A 17,552-nucleotide genomic window follows, 5' to 3' on the forward strand; every position below is an offset into this window, starting at 1 on the left:
ACAAAATTAATAGCATGGCATTTACATCTACAGTATGTCAAAACCAGTGGCTAAAAACCCCTAATGGCTAAGAAACAAATGGCACAAAAGGCCAATTTATTCTTCTGTCTCAAGGCTACAGTATATAGTCTTTCTGAATTACGTATACATGCATCATTACAGACGTTGGGTGATATGAATCTCATTCAACTTTCAATTGAACAGGGAGGTATCTGCTGATTTTTGGTACAGAGAGTGATATTGAGGAGCTAGAGCTATTTCAAGTTTGGATTGTCACATGTTGAGGCCTCTGAGAATTCTGTGTGATCTGGGTCACAGGGTTATATAAAAACACTTGTACCGTGACCGGGAGTCCCGTATGGCTCATCGCGTTCTAGCGACTCCTTGATCCCTTTACACTTGTGTGTGTGTGTATAAGGTAGTAGTTGTGGAATTGTTAGGTTAGATTACTTGTTGGTTATTACTGCATTGTCGGAACTAGAAGCACAAGCATTTCGCTACACTCGCATTAACATCTGCTAACCATGTGTATGTGACTAATAAAATTTGATTTGATTTGATGTGGGCCGGGTGCCTGCAAGCTGACTTCAGTCGTCAGTTGAACGGTGTTTCCTCCGACACATTTGTGCGGCTGGCTTCCGGGTTAAGCAAGCAGGTGTTAAGACGCAGCGTGACTTGTTTCAGAGGACGCATGATTCGAGCTTCGCCTCCCCCGAGCCCGTTGGGGAGTTGCAGCGATGAGACAAGATCGTAACTACCAATTTGAATATCATGAAAAAGGAGGTAAAATTTTAAACCAAAAATATATTTTTTACCCCTTGTACTTCAAACCATTTTAACTTTTGTGTAAGCAATCAAGCAGGTTATGCATATTATTATGGTAAGCAAAGATATGTAGGATATGGCATCCGGTTTGGGTTCTCCTCCATCCTCAACACACACTGAGTTCATGCAGCTGACACTACGCTGATTAGGGAGAGGAGCTGTCTGCCCCGTCAGACACACGGTCTCCCTTTTTCCACATACACACGCGCGTGCATATCGTGTCATTACAGTTGTAACTAGTTAATGTCAGTGTGACGATGACGACGACAGCGTTCAGTGTGTTAGTGTTGAGAGAGCTCTGGAGCTGACCTCAAACCATGCATCTTGTGATGCCTGTTCTATGATTCCCCTGTGTCCCTATCTAGTGTGTGTGATGTCCCGTCATTGTTAGTGTGGCTTTTAGACCATTAGTGTGTGACTGCCTCATAGCATTAGTGTTTTTATCTGATCTAATGGGACAAAAGCTCCCCCTTTCCACCACCCTCCCTCTTTTTACCTTTCTCACCCCCCCATCCACCTCTCTTCATCCCATTACAGGCTCTCTAGAATGGCCTGTAATGGGATCTGAGGCCTTCTGTCACCACAGAGAAGGAGGGAGAGGAGAGGGGGATGAGACTACAGAGGGAGGAGAAGGAAGCAAGGCAGGGGAGGAGAGATTGTGGAGAGAATATTTTGTGTATTTGAAAACTTTGAGACAACATCCATACCTCTCCAAAGTGTGCACAGTTGCTAAGTAATTTCAATGCACATTGACTCGAAGTCTTTTTTTGTGTGTTTTTTATTTATTTTAAGCTCTCATTGCTGTGCCGTTGAAGAACTAGAGCAAGCACACTTGTAGTTGTTTTGACCCAGTTACTGATTGTAATTGTCCATTATAAATCGCGATCTGGGTCAGGTGAACATAATTTGAAAACTTCGATTGCCAACATGACAAGCTAAATTATAAAATAAGGTATTTGTGTTAGGCTTTCACAAGGCAATTCAGAGAAGCAGATTGTAATTTTGGTTCTCAGAATTGAGTCATGTGTGCATTCAGATGCGTGGTGCACAGCAAATTCTCTTCACAACAAACAGGCTCAATCTGTTGAGAACAACCCAGGGTATAATGCCAAGTCATCTTGTACAAACATAGTGATCATAAATAAACCTTGACACTATGATATGCGTTTTATGCAGTGTTGGAAAAAGTACCCAATTGTCATACTTTAGTAAAAGTAAAGCTGCCTCAATAGAATAGGACTCAAGTAAAAGTGAGTCACCCAGTAAAATACTTAATGAGTAAAAGTCTGAAAGTATTTGGTTTTAAATATACTTAACTGTCAAAAGTAACTGTAATTGCCAAAAGATACTTAACCCTTGTGTTGTCTTAAGGGTCAAAAATCAAAAACAGCAGAGAACCCCCTAAATTATGTTTGTTTTCCTTTTCCTAGAGTGACACTAACATTAGAAAAAGTGAAACAACATCACCTCTGTTCATATTTCCATGAAAGCTGTACACCACCAGGGTACAAAGATTATATTACGGTCATTTCTGACCCGGCAGCTATAAGGTAATTTACAAACCACAAAGATGCACACAATGATAAATTGAGATTAAGTGTTTTACTGATTGAACTCAGCCAGCAGCTCCTGAAGAGGAAGATCACCATGGTTGGCACAGTTAAAAGAACACGTCTGAGCACCCCCCTGCACTCCTCGCAACAAGGGGGAGAGAGGCCTTCTCATAAAAGTTTGCCTTCACCACCACTCTAGTTTCTTACCTCCCAAAGAGGAACAAGAATGTGGTCCTCCTGAGCACACTGCACAAAATGGCTTAGATCAGCGATCATGAGGACAGGAAGCCAGCCATCATCTTGGACTACAACCACAACAAAGGAGGCGTGAACAACCTGGACAAGGTGATAGTACTTACAGCTGCAGGAGGATGACTGCCCACTGGCCCCTGGTCATCTACCATAACATCATTGATGTGCCCTCATACAATGCCTTCGTAATATGGAACAAGATCAACCCTACCTGGATGCCTGATAAGCGGAACAAGAGGGTGTTCTGGAGCAGCTGGGAAAGGCACTTGTAACCCCACACATTCAAAGAAGGGAGCGCCTCCCCCGCACAGCAGCCTCTGCAGCGCTTGTGAAAGCTGTTCAGGGGGCTGAATCTTGACCTGATCTACCTGAGGCTGGGGCAGGCAAGAGGAGGAGATGCCAATTCTGCCCCCCAAAGAAGGACTGTAAAACAAATACTATGTGCTGCACATGTGTGAGATACATCTGCAAAGTCCATGTACACACACTTGTATACTGTCCTACATGTGCTAATTTAGAGTTGATTGATTTTATGTTCTTCACATTTTTTGTTTTGTATTTTATTTTGTATTTATTGTTTATACACCTTGTGGATGTGGGCAATGGTTAAAAAAATGGGAGAAGGCTAGTATTTTGTAGTTGAATTCCTCATTGTACACTATAAGAATATATCACTATGTTGCCAAAAAAGTTCAAGACTGTTAGTGTTTCGCTTCAATAAAATGCATTCAAAACGACATTCTGCACATTTCTGCTGCTTTCTCTTGCTCAATTTTTTTTTTACACCTATGCAGTACCTTTACTAAAAATAAACCTACTTTAGTAAAGAAAACAATTATGACAGGTGTGTTGTAATAAAAATGAGTGGTGTTCACTGATTTTAAATGCAGTCTTTCTGTATTGTGAAGAGGGAAAACTCAGATATTCACAAAGTTTGAATGACAGGTTGTTTCTTCATGCAAAATAGATTTGGGGTTTAAAATTCAATTAAGCTGCTTTATTTTAGGGGTTTAGTGAAGGCGGGTCATTTTTTTACCCTTAGGACAAGGGGAGTATATAGAATGTTTAAGACTACACAAGGGTCAAGTATCAAACGTAAAAGTATGAATCTTTTCAAATTCCTTATTAAGCAAACCAGAATGCACCATTGTCTTGTTTTTCTTTAATTTACGGATAGCCAGGGGCACACTCCAGCACTTAGACATAATTTACAAATTAAGCTTTTGTGTTTAATGTGTCCACCAGATCAGAGACCGTAGGGATGACCAGGGATGTTCTCTTGAGTGTGTGAATTGGACCATTTTCCGGTTCTGCAAAAAAAAATGTAGAAGTTGACCAATGTGAAGCGGAGACTCTTAGCTCTGTCATGTATAGCATGTTACTGTACAGCCACTGCGTTCAAATTCTACTCTACAGTTAATCAGTCAAATCAAATTGTATTTGTCACATGCGCTGAATACAACAGTGAAATGCTTACTTACAAGCCCTTAACCAACAATGCAGTTAAGAATAAACAAATTAAGTATTTACTCAAATTAAAGGAAGTAATTAAATAAAAAAAATAAGATTGAAAAAAAAAAAGAACAGTAGCGAGGCTATATTCAGGGGGTACCGGTACAGAGTCGATATGCAGGGGCACAGGTTAGTCCAGGTAATATGTAGGTAGAGGTAAAGTGACTGGATAATAAACAGAGTAGCAGCAGTGTAAAAATGGGGGTTGAGGAGGGGGGGGGGGGGGGGGGCAATGCAAATAGTCCAGGAGTCTTATGGCTTGAGGGTAGAAACTGTTAAGGAGCCTTTTGGACCTAGACTTGGCCCTCCTGTACCTCTTGCCGTGCGGTAGCAGAGAGGACAGTCTGACTAGGGTGGCTGGAGTTTTTGGGGCCTTCCTGACACTGCCTGGTATAGAGGTCCTGGATGTCAGGAAGCTTTGCCTCAGTGATGTACTGGGCTGTACGCACTACCCTCTGTAGTGCCTTGTGGTCGGAGGCCGAGCTGTTGCCATGCCAGGCAGTGATGCAACCAGTCGGGATGCTCTCGATGGTGCAGCTGTAGAACTTTTTGAGGATCTGAGGACCCATGCCAAATCGTTTCAGTCTCCTGAGGGGGAATAGGCTTTGTCGTGCCCTCTTCACGGCTGTCTTGGTGTGCTTGGACCATGTTAGTTTTGTTGGTGATGTGGACACCAAGAATCTTGAAGCGCTCAACCTGCTCCACTGCAGCCCTGTCATTAACCCTATCATGTCATGTCACATCAGTCATAATGACATATTTTAATCCTGAAAGGATGTGAGGGAGTGTGGAAGGAAAGATGTACTTAAAAAGGGCTTCTGACTGCCCTAGGGGACCATGTCCTCTTTGTCTTCTTTCTCTGTAGTGTTTCCTCTTTTCTCTCTTCCTTTCCATCTGAGAGTGATGCCATTCACAAGCCTCTATCCTCTTATCCTTAAGCCCCTCTCGGGAGCTGTGTATGACTGTGTGTTTACGCACTCTGATGGTTTAACCGGTGTGTGTGTGTGTGTGTGTGTGTGTAGAAGCACCGTTATGGGTCAGTGATTTAACGTGAGATAGAGCAGCTCTTCTGGCCCTCAGTGTCTCTCAAGAGACTGGCCTCTTACTGACACACACACACACACACACACACACTCTGTCTTTCCCCAAAGAGCATGTGTCTGATGTATAATACAGACACAAGTACACGTCTTCCTAAACGTCTCAGTGAGTGAGAGAGCGGATGGGGTCATTAGGTCTGAGGCAGGTCTCCCTTTCAGAGCCTCTTAGAAAAAGAAAAGAGCTATGGTATCTTACCTGTGAGTGCGCATACACACACAAAGCTAGATCCAAGTGAAAGAAGTGTACAGTAACCGTCATTAATATTCTCTGACGCATCTGACCTGTTCTATTCTAGCAGGGACAAAGGCTGTGTGTGATAGGGCCTGGCCCCTTGTCTGTGACTGGTCTCAGTCTCTATAGCTGTTCTGTATAGCCCTGTTCTCTGTAATCTTGTTCTGTTGTTCAGACACACATACACACACACACACCTAGACAGAGACTCCAGATAGCTTGTTGTCCCTGACAGACCATTAATCACCTGTCTTTCTCTGGCACACACACCTCTCAGTCTCTCTTAGCCAGGACAAAGGTCTGAGTGTAATTGAGTCTTCTGCTTCAAGAGGCTCTCCACCTAACAAAGCGAAACACTAAACCAACACCACACACTGTAGACTAGGAGTTCCTGTTAGCGTGACAGAGGAAGAGAATGGTCAGGGATGGAGAGGCAGATGAAAGTATGTGTCAGGACAGAACAGAGGTACAAAGAGGGAGGGGTAGAGAAAGGAGGAAGGGGAAGCTGAAGAGCGGGATTGACGAGAGGGGCAAGGCTACACCCATCTACAACTACTTACATCTCAGGAGAGAGCGAGGGGTTAAGGGGAGGCTGGATGGAGGGAAGGTGAGGGATAGAAAGAGGGTTAGAAAATGCCCAAACTAAAGTAGGAGGGAAGGGGAGAGAACCAGATGGATAGAGATGAGCTGGACTAGTGTGTTTCTATTTTAAGAGGTTTTCTGTTGCTGTTCAGGAGCTGGATCTGATTTAATAAGAATCTGCTCCAGTAGACAACCCAGACTTGAGGGTTTGTGGAACAGAATTAGGTTCTGAGCTAGTTTGGAATGCATTCCTCTTGATTTTCATAGCGCACACATCTTGGTACCATTGGGGGGGGGGGGGGGGTGCACGTGCGTACTCATTTAGAGAATGCAGTCCTCTGGTCCAGTGCAAGCAAACAAGAGGCTGGAAGGGGACGGTGCTAATACACACACCCCTTCCCTGTGGAGTGTGTGACATGACATGTAATCTAAACTCAGCAGCATCTCCAGGCCTCTAATAAAACACACATCAAAGACATACTAGCAGGCCTGGCATTTAACACACCCACACACTACACACATAGGTAACTGGGTAAATGAGGAATACAAAATATGTTGAAAGTGGGTGTTCATTAAGTTAATTAAGCAATTCATATCCCATCATGCTTAGGGTGGTGTTAAAAAATGCACAGTTGCCCATTTATTTTGGCTATCATGGCTAGAAGAGATCTGTGACTTTTTGAAAGAGGGGTCTCAAAGGAGCATAGGGGGTTTAAAGTTTCTGTGTGTGTGTCACCAGATCTCAACCCAATTGAACACTTATAGGAGATTCTAGAGCGGTGCCTGAAACAGCGTTTTCCATCAACAAAACCCCAAATTATGGAATATCTCATGGAAGAATGGTGTCGGATCCCTCCAATAAAGTTAGACACTTGTAGAATCTATGCAAAGGTGCATTAACTTCTGGTGGCCCCACACCCTATTAAGACTTTATGTTGGTGTTTTCTTTATTTTGGTAGTTACCTGTACATAGACACGTTTTGTTAGTGTGTCGCTTTATTGTATCTGAGCTCATCGTGTGTGCAGACTACAGGTAATGATATGTTGCCTTGTCTGTAAATGACAGTATGTTTACTGTCTCTTAAGGAGACTCAAGACCTGGTTATGACTGAGACATGGAGGTGATAGAACGTCCCGACCCTGCCCGCTTGTGTGGAAAACAACCTGTGGTGATTACCCCATTGGCTCACAGCAGAAACTTGACATTTTTCAAGCACTATTTTTTTGGTCTGTTTTAGTCGTTTACAAAACTACATTTTAAGAAATGTACAACATATCTAAAGTTTACTTTTCAACATTGCCTGCTCCCTAGCATTCTCCCTACTTATAAAAAGGTAATATTGTAGTGCTTCCCTCGCCCCTTTTCATGATGATGCAAGCAGCCACGTGAGTGAGTGCTAGATAACTTTAACATTAAGCTAGCTAAGACCAACAACACAGACTATACAGCTGCAAGTAGTGAGTGGAGTTACAAAACAGACTATACTAAACAAGTTAAATGTCTTACCTGTGATGAAATGTCTTCCACAAACATAGCTATGTGTAGACTAATTGGACAACACGTCCCACATTTCCCACTCTCCCACACCGGATAGCCTGAAGACACAGGGCTCTTCTCGCAAGATCTATTTCCCTACATGGAAGCATTGCGAACCATAGGTTGTGATTTTTGACCTGGCTACATGTACTTTGAACAACACAGCAGCTTTTCGGCATGTTTTGTTATTTCTGTAGAACAAAAAAACTACGACGAAGTTGCAGCTTACAATGGGGGTGAATGAAAAATGTTTTTTCTGCAATTTGTGGTTGAGGGGCATTCCATATTATTACGTGAATATTTCCTGTTGTGTGTGTGTGTGTGTGTGTGTCTCTCTCCTGCATCTCTCATATAGGTTCCAGCGCTGTGTTATTACCTACAGTTATAAGTCTTAACCCTCACTGCTAGAGGAGAGTACATGAGTTAACCCCGTCTCTATAGCTGGGTTTTTATAAATACTCTACGGTGCCATCGAAGTATTCAGACCCCTTGATAAAAAAAATAAAAAAAATCAATTTTAGAATAAGGCTGTAACGTAACAAAATGTGGAAAAAATCCTCTGCATTCTAAACAATACCCCATAATGACAAAGCAAAAAGGTTTTTTTAGGAACAGAAATATCTATTCAGTCACTTTGCTATGTCGTGACTATCATTAATGTGTTTGACTGTTAATCTATAAAATAATTACATATCACGTTCAATTATTACGCGATTAATCATAACAATTAAGTAGTAATCTGGGGCACCACGGGAAAGTTAATGAGTTACTATCTCCCGACTAAACTCTAAAGATATAAATATCTCTTACATCAGTCAGTCAATTCATTAATTATTATTTTCCTTATCAGTCTCATTCTGACTGTCGCAAAATTCTTGGATATCTGCACGAACCCTAGCATAAATGAATCAGTGGTATGCAAGTTGGCTTAATTATTTATTTTCTAACTAAATAATCATACAGAAATACATACACACACACACGGTATAGTTATTGTTTACTAACACAATGCAATGAAAGGTCCCTGGTGGACTAAACCCATATGAATGCTTGTTACACAAAATGTCGGATTCAAAATAGAGGGAAAGGGAAAAACAAAGGAATTCCACGATTGTACATACAGCTCATGGAAATGCAAATACTTTGCACATGAACGGCCGCTCATTCGAAAGAATTGAAATGTACATATTTACATGTGTATGTCTTTGCTGTCTCTCTGTTGAAAATACTTGATCCATCTACGAGGAGTAATTCGACAGTCTCTGGTTGTGTAAGTCTTCTGGTTCGCCACCAGAGGTCACCATGTCCTTTGTAGCTAGCTTCTCTGTCTCGGAGTGTCTGTTAGACTGAATCTTCCAGAGAAAGTGTTCGTTAAAATGGATCTTTCAAAGTACCACCCGGTGGTTCTCGGTCGAGTTTACTAGACCAAAGTACTTAAACAGCTGCAGACTGAATGTTCCTGTGTAGTCTTCTTCTTCTTGTTCTTCTTCTTCGAGAGAGATTTTCAAACCATTTCGTACCTTTCAGCTCACGCTGTCGGTCACGCTGGTCTAATGTAGAGCTAGAACCATTTTACACACTTGTAGCAACCCGGAAATGTACTGGTCTCTAGAGATTTAAATTCCTACCATTTCAACGTGCAGCCACGCTCCATGTTTTTCTGGTCTAATACGTAAATTCTTCAGCGAGTCCTATTAAGCACTCACCTTGGAGGGCGTTGTCAGTCACGTTGCCACAAGGTCTGTGATCACGTGGGCGTGGTTACTGACTGGGTAAAACTTTACATGAAAAACAATTCTCTAATTTAGAAGGCTAAACTCACATTTCATCTTCTCACAAATAGTTTAATATTTAATCATATAAGTTCCACAACATTTAGATGTATACGTCCCAGTTATCAGATTTACATTTCTAGAGTTATCGTTATTTGGTTAAACCGTCTTTAATGACATCACAAAATTGTAATGAATTCAACAGGATTGTTCTTTAAATACCCATGGACCATTCCAAGTGTTTGAATTACAGAAATATTGTTTCATTATCCAATCTTGAATGTCACAGTACTACAAAATCTCTGTTGTAACAAAGGGATTTTTAACTTTCATTTCTGCAGAGTGGGAGAGAGTTCCTGCAGGTATTTACGACTGTCATAAAACGTCAAACTTCACCCCTCTCCCCCTCTGTGGGAGAGCGAGGGCGCAGGTCTTCACAGGAGAGTCATGACAGCTGTGAGACTCGAAATTGAGCTCAGGTGCATCCTGTTTCCATTGATCATCCTTGATGTTTCTACAACTTGATTGGAGTCCATCTGTAGTAAATACAATTTATTGGACATGATTTGGAAAGGCGCACACCTGTCTATATAAGGTCCCACAGTTGACAATGCATATCAGAGCAAAAATCAAGCCATGAGGTCAAAGGAATTGTTCGTAGAGCTTCGAGACAGGATTGTGTCAAGGCACAGATCTGGGTATGGGTACCAAAAAATGTCTACAGCATTGAATGTCCAAGAACACATTGGCCTCCATCATTCTTAAATGGAAGAAGTTTGGAACCACCAAAACTCTTCCTAAATCTGTCCGCCCTGCCAAACTGAGCTACCGGGGAGAAGGGCCTTGGTCAGGGAGGTGACCAAGAACCTGATGGTCACTCTGACAGAGCTCTAGAGTTCCTCTGTGGAGATGGGAGAACCTTCCAGAAGGACAACCATTTCTGCAGCACTCCACCAATCAGGCATTTATGGTAGAATGGCCAGATGGAAGCCTCTCCTCAGTAAAAGGCACAGACAGCCGGCTTGGAGTTTGCCAAAAGGCACCTTAAGGACTCTCAGACCATGAGAAGCAAGGTTCTCTGGTCTGATGAAACCAAGATTGAACTCTTTGGCCTGAATACCAACCATCATATCTGGAGCAAACCTGGCACCATCCCTACGGTGAAGCATGGTGGTGGCAGCATCATGCTGTGGGGATGTTTTTTCAGCGTCAGAGACTGGGAGACTAGTCAGGATTTGAAGGAAAGATGAACGGAGCAAAGTACAGAGAGATCCTTGATAAAAACCTGCTCAGGACCTCAGACTGGGGTGAAGGTTTACCTTCCAACAGGACTACGACCCTAAGCACACAGCCAAGAAATCGCAGGAGTGGCTTCGGGACAAGTCTCAATGTTCTTGAGGGGCACAGCCAGAGCCCAGACTTGAACCTGATCTAACATTTCTGGAGAGACCTGAAAATAGCTGTGCAGCAACACTCCCCATCTAACCTGACAGAGCTTGAGAGGATCTGCAGAGAAGAATAGGAGAAACTCCCCAAATACAGATGTGCCAAGCTTGTAGTGTCATACCCAAGAAGACTTGATGCTGTGATCACAGCCAAATGTGCTTCAACAAGTACTGAGTACTTTCCAAATGCGCTGTATGTCACACATACACACTCCCTTCAGCAGCGTCCTCCTCAGTAAATTATGCTCATGTAAGGGCAGTTAACCCCCTGACCATTCATTAACCCTTAACACACACGTCTGACTCCATGTCTATCTATCTGGAGGAAGAATGTACCGTTTGATTTATAGAGATACTTAAACTAACAAATCTACCCATTCTGTACCCCCAGCTGCTCTGACAGTGAGAAATGTGTGTGTGCACTCCTCTCTACCAGCTGGGAGTCTTCTCTTGATGTCTCTTTCTCCCCAACTCTTCCCCTGATCTCCCTCTGTCATCTCTCTTCCTCTGTTCGTCTCTCTCTCTCTGTGACCCCTGAGGACGGTAATATGTCTCAGTGATACCCTATAACCTACTGTTTCAACTGAACTCCTACTTTAATAAAGGCTAGCTGAGGGAGAGGTGCTCAGTTTATTTGCTCTTTTCTGAGTGTGTTTATATTCGGGCTGAGTGTGTTTGTGTAAAACGCCACTAGTAAACATACTCCAATTCAGTGGATGCGGCCAGTGTCATTAATACTAGGCTAACCACGGTGTGTGTTTGCTTTTGCAGTTTGGTTCCCAGCCTGTCAAAACTGTGATATTTCACTATGAAACTTGGGTAAGGGAGTACGGAGTTGGGGGTTGATGAATCCAGAGGACGGGACTAACCCCCCCCCCCCCCTCCCTCATCTCAACAAACACACACACTGTCCTATCTCTGTGAAATCTGTCTCTCCTTATTTCTCCTCCGAGTCCCCCTGGCAACGTCACTCTGAGCCAGCAAACAAACAACTATAACTCTCTGTGTGAGCGCCTGATTGGCTGATATGTGTTTTGAGTGAAAACAAAACGTCTGGTTTTATCTGCAGATCAGCTAATAACCCAACAGAGCCTGATGATGATGATAGTCCGTACATTCACATGCTAGCTTACACGCGTGCGCACTCCTTAGAGCCGGTGTTGTAATCTTTTAATTCTTGACCTATTATGTGATCTCTGTGTGCCTCGGTCTACACAGCATCTCTCTCACTCTCTCTCTTAGGCTTCCAATTCTCCAGAAAATCCCGTCTAATTTCTGTGTTTAGACTATAATATAATGTTGAGATCTGACATATGTCCCTTTCTTTTGTCTTTTGTAGGAGATGTGTCTGGTGGCTCCTGAGTCTCCGTCTGAACAGGCCAGGAGAGTCTTCCAAACCTTCGACCCAGAAGGTAATACTGTTCAAAGATAGTCTGATAGTCTCTAGGGTTGGGCAGTATCCAGATTTTCATACTGTTTCTGTACCATACTGGGGTATACAGTATTACCGGAAGTGCACACAATGGGTGCTATTAAAATAGGAACGCACAACAATTTAGGCAACGAGGATCTTGATCCAGGAGGGGATTGAATGTCTCTGCTGTAACCAAGAAGCTTGATCTTGACACTTAGCCACTTAGCTAGCAAGTTAGCAAACCAAATGCATAGTTGGAGCCCTGAGCTGGATATAATTGATTTGCCACATCTTAGGTTTCTTATAGTTATACTTATAGTTATAAGCAGTGGCGTAGCATGCAAACCCTGCAGACCCTGGTTTATCGGTATTGAATATCATACCATCTGTATTTTGAAATACCCCAACATACGTATAAACGGTATATCGCCTAATAGTGTGTCTCTCTCTCACACACACACACACACACACACACACACACACCAATATCCTGGACATGTTATCTTTTCCCCTCTCTCCTTCCTGGTAGAGCATGTGCCTGTATAACCTCCCACTCCTATCTTCTCATCCTCTCTTCTCCTCATCCTCTGAGCGGGGGTCCTCTCATCTCTGCTGTTGTTTTGGGGTTAGTGTGTGTGTGTCAGCACGCCCGCCCGCCCCAATCCCCCCACAGCTGAGTCAACCTGCTCCCATCCTCTTCGTCTTTTAGGGGTGACCGGGAACAAAGAAAGGGGCAAGGATAGGGCATCCAGCTTGGTCTCACGTTAGAATTAGACGTTCATCCATATTTCTCATGGATCGAATTTAGAAGTTGTTCAAAAAGTCAAATTTTGAAGTGTTTTTAAAGTTCAGGCATTAACTCCGAAGCAATTTTCTATCGTTAGATTTGAACTTGCAACCCAAGGCAGATGCTTACACCTATCCGCCATCCCCGTCCACAACGCCCTAACAAAACCGAAACCTACTTGAAGGTAACAGCGCTCACTGTTGCCTCTAGTGGCCGGTTTCCAACGTCCTGAGACATGGATGGACATCGAATACTGACTTGTATCACGGGTGACCTGGCTGGAGAAGGGAGGGATGTAGGAGAGTTCTACTGAGTCTGAGTATTTACTGAGTCGAGAGGATGTCAGATTCTGTGGCCCGCTGCTTTATAATCACTACCCTCTGCTTTTGGCCGTGGAAAGAAGGTGAGAGACTGAACGAACGATGAGGGGAGAGGGACAAACAATATTACCAAAAGTATGTGGACACATGGTTGTCAAACATCTCATTCAAAAATCATGGGCATTAATAAAGTTGGTCTCCTCTTTGCTGCTATAACAGCCTCCACTCTTCTGGGAAGGCGTTCCACAAGATGTTGGAACATTTCTGCAGGGACTTGCTTCCATTCAGCCACGAGCATTAGTGAGGACGGGCACTGATGTTGTGCGATTTAGGCTTGGCTTGCAGTCGGCGTTACAATTCATCCCAGAGGTGTTCGATGGGGTTGAGGTCAGGGCTCTTGCAATCAAACTTATTTCATCTGTCACAAAGTGCTATACAGAAACCCAGCCTAAAACCCCAAACAGCAAGAAATGCAAATGTAGAAGCACGGTGGCCAGGAAAAACTCCCTAGAAAGGCAGGAACCTAGGAAGAAACATAGAGAGGAACCAGGCTCTGAGGGGTGGCCCAGTCCTCTTCTGGCTGTGCCGGGTTGAGATTATAACAGTACATGGCCAAGATGTTCAAACGTTCATAGATGACCAGCAGGGTCTAATAATCATCATCACAGTGGTTGTAGAAGGTCAGCACCTCAGGAATGAATGTCAGTTGGCTTTTTTCATAGCAGAGCATTCAGAGGTTGAGACAGCAGGTGTGGTAGAGTGTGAAGGAGTCGAAAACAGCAGGTCCGGGACAAGGTAGCACGTCCAGTGAACAGGTCAGGGTTCCATAGCCGCAGGCAGAACAGTTGAAACTGGGGAGCAGCAGCACGACCAGGTGGACTGGGGACAGCAAGGAGTCATCAAGCCAGGTAGTCCTGAGGCAAGGTCCCAGGGCTCAGGTCCTCCAGGAGGGGAGGGAGAATTAGAGGGAGCGTACTTAAATTCACACAGTACACTGGATAAGACAGGAGAAATACTCCAGATATAACAGACTGACCATAGCCCCCCGACAAACTATTGCAGCATAAATACTGGAGGCTGAGACGGAAGGGGTCGGAAGACACCAACAATACCCCCGGACAGGGCCAACCAGGCAGGATATAACCCCACCCACTTTGCCAAAGCACAGCCCCCACACCACTAGAGGGGTATCTTCAAGGCCAGTCAAGTTCTCGACAAACCATTTCTGTATGGACCTCACTTTGTGCACGGATATGTTGTCATGCTGAAACAGGAAAGGGTCATCCCCAAACTGTTGCCACAAAATTGGAATATAATTGTATGCTGTAGCGTCAAGATTTCTGTTCACTGGAACTAAGGGGCCAAGCCCGAAGCATGAAAAACAGCTCCAGACCAGTATTCCTCCTCCACCAAACTTTACATTTGGCACTATGCATTGGGTCAATAGCGATCTCCTGGCAACCGCCAAACCCAGAGTAATCTGTGAAACTGCCAGATGGTGAAGCGTAATTCATCATTCCAGAGAATGCAAGCCTAAGTCCAATGGCGGCGAGCTTTACACCACTCCAGCCAACACTTGGCATTGTGCATGGTGATCTTATGCTTGTGTGCAGCTGCTCAGCCATGGAAACCCATTTCATGAAGCTCCCCACGAACAATTAATTTGCTGACGTTGCTTCCAAAGGCAGTTTGGAACTCGGTAGTGAGTGTTGCAACCGAGGACAGGTGATTTTTACGTGCTACGGCACTCTGCAGTCCCGTTCTGGAGCTTGTGTGGCCTACCACTTTGCGGCTGAGCCGTTGTTGCTCCTAGACTTTTCCACTTCACAATAACAGCACTTACTGTTGACCGGGGTAGCTCTAGCAGTGCAGACATTTGATGAACTGACTTGTTGGAAAGGTGGCATCCTATGATGGTTACATTTTGAAAGTCAGAGCTCTTCGGTAAGGCCATTCTACTGCCAATGTTTTCTATGGAGATTGCATGGCTGTGCTCAATTTTATACACCTGTCAGCAACCGGTATGGCTGAAGTTGCCGATTCCACTAATTTAAAGGGGTGTCCACATACTTTTGTATGTATAATGTATGTATGGAGAGATGGAGTTACCCATGGTATGTGTGATTGTCACACTACACGATGAGAGCGTGATGCATGTTGCTGGAGTGTGTGTGTGTGTTAAGCTGAAGACTGATAAGGTCATAACACACACACACACAACTCCCCCATGGACCAGACCTGCACAGACACGTTTGTGTGTTTGTCGCTGTCTTTGATGTCTGTCTTTAGTGAGCGCTGCGTGTGTGTGTGTTCCAGCAGGAATTGACGTGTCATATTTTCTGACGCAGTAAACAACATTCCTCCGTTTCATGTTTATAAGAACAATATGCCTCTTAACATGGCTGAGGGTGTGTGTGCGCCTGTGTGTTTTGTGTAGAATTTTCTAACAGTGAGCCTCACCAGCTGAGAGTAGTCTAGTCTGTTCTATTTGCCACACCAAATATGTAGTAAACACACTGACCCATTCAGACCAGAGAGGGAGAAATTGATAGGTCTGTCTGCGTCCGAGATGCGTTTCTGCTGTTTCGTGAGATTTTTTCATGTATGCCATATGGATGTTTATACACACACTAGAACCAGCAGAGTTGAGAGCAGTGTCAAAGCCCTATAAATCTGCCAGTGTCACATCTAGAGTCGGCCCAGTTCACTGTGTTATTATAGAAGAGAGGCGCCAGAAAACACACATCCCACATGCACGCAATAATTTACACACAGGTCTCCCATTCATGCAATAACATACACACAGGTCTCGCATGCATGCAATAACACAGCTTCATTAGTGTTCCACACAGAATTTGAAACTTAGGGTAAAGCTATGACTCAGCTGTAGTCCTTCCCAATGTACAACACACATACTCAAATAAAATGTTATTAGTCACGTGCTGAATACAACAGGTGTAGACCTTAAAGTGAAATGCTTACTTACGCGCACCTAACCAACTATGCAGTTTTTTAAAATACGGATTAGAATAAGAAATAAAAGTAATAAGTAATTAAAGAGCAGCTGTAAAATAACAATAGTGAGACTATATACAGGTGGGTACCAGTACAGAGTCAATGTGCGGGAGCGCCAGTTAGTTGAGGTAATATGTACATGTAGGTAGAGTTAAAGTGACTATGCATAGATAAAAACAGAGAGTAGCAGTGGAGTGAGTAGCAGCGGTGTGAAAGAGGGGGGGGGGGCAATGCAAATAGTCTGGGTAGCCATTTGATTAGATGTTCAGGAGGATTGAGGGTAGAAGCAGTTTAGAAGCCTTTTGGACCTAGACTTGGCGCTCTGGTACCGCTTGCCGTGCGGTAGCAGAGATAACACTCTGACAATTTTTAGGGCCTTCCTCTGACACCGACGGGTATAGAGGTCCTGGATGGCATGAAGCTTGGCCCCAGATGTACTGGGCCGTTAGCGCTACCCTCTGTAGTGCCTTGCGGTCGGAGGCTGAGCAGTTACCATACCAGGCACTAACTCAACCAGTCAAGATACTCTCGATGGTGCAGCTGTAGAACCTTTTGAAGATCTGAGGACCCATGCCAAGTCTTTTCAGTCTCCTGAGGGGGAATAAGTTTTGTCGTGCCCTCTTCACGACTGTCTTGGTGCGCTTGGACCATGTTAGTTTTGTTGGTGATGTGGACACCAAGGAACTTGAAGCTCTCAACCTGCTCCACTGCAGCCCCGTCGATGAGAATGGGGGCATGCTCGGTAGTCCACAATCATCTCCTTTGTCTTGATCACGTTGCGGGAGAGATTGTTGTCCTGGCACAACACGGCCAGGTCTCTGACCTCCTCCCTATAAGCTGCCTCGTCGTTGTCAGTGATCAGGCCTATGTTGTGTCATCGGCAAACTTAATGATGGTGTTGGAGTTGTGCCTGGCCGTGCAGTCATGAGTGAACAGGGAGTACAGGAGGGGACTGAGCACGCACCCCTGAGTGGCCCTTGTGTTGAGGATCAGCGTGGCAGATGTGTTGTTACCTACCCTTACCACCTGGGGGCGGCCTGTTAGGAAGTCCAGGATCCAGTTGCAGAGGGAGGTGTTTAGTCCCAGGGTCCTTAGCTTATTGATGAGCTTTGAGGGCACTATGGTGTTGAATGCTGAGCTGTAGTCAATGAATAGCATTCTCACATAGGTGTTCCTTTTGTCCAGGTGAGAAAGGGCTGTGTGGAG

At 44.2% G+C, this 17,552-nt stretch overlaps 1 protein-coding gene across 2 annotated transcripts in view; it reads left to right on the forward strand.

The window, feature by feature from the left end:
* LOC139573581 (ubiquitin carboxyl-terminal hydrolase MINDY-3-like) overlaps positions 1-17,552 on the forward strand; it is a 49,673-nt gene that overhangs the window by 20,638 nt on the left and 11,483 nt on the right. For both annotated transcript variants that reach the window (XM_071397208.1, XM_071397207.1), the window contains exon 11: positions 12,150-12,222. In XM_071397208.1, coding sequence (XP_071253309.1) covers positions 12,150-12,222 — 73 coding nt within the window. The remainder of the gene's footprint in view (positions 1-12,149; positions 12,223-17,552) is intronic.

Source organism: Salvelinus alpinus, chromosome 4 (assembly GCF_045679555.1).
Source record: "Salvelinus alpinus chromosome 4, SLU_Salpinus.1, whole genome shotgun sequence".
Lineage (NCBI taxonomy): Eukaryota > Metazoa > Chordata > Actinopteri > Salmoniformes > Salmonidae > Salvelinus > Salvelinus alpinus.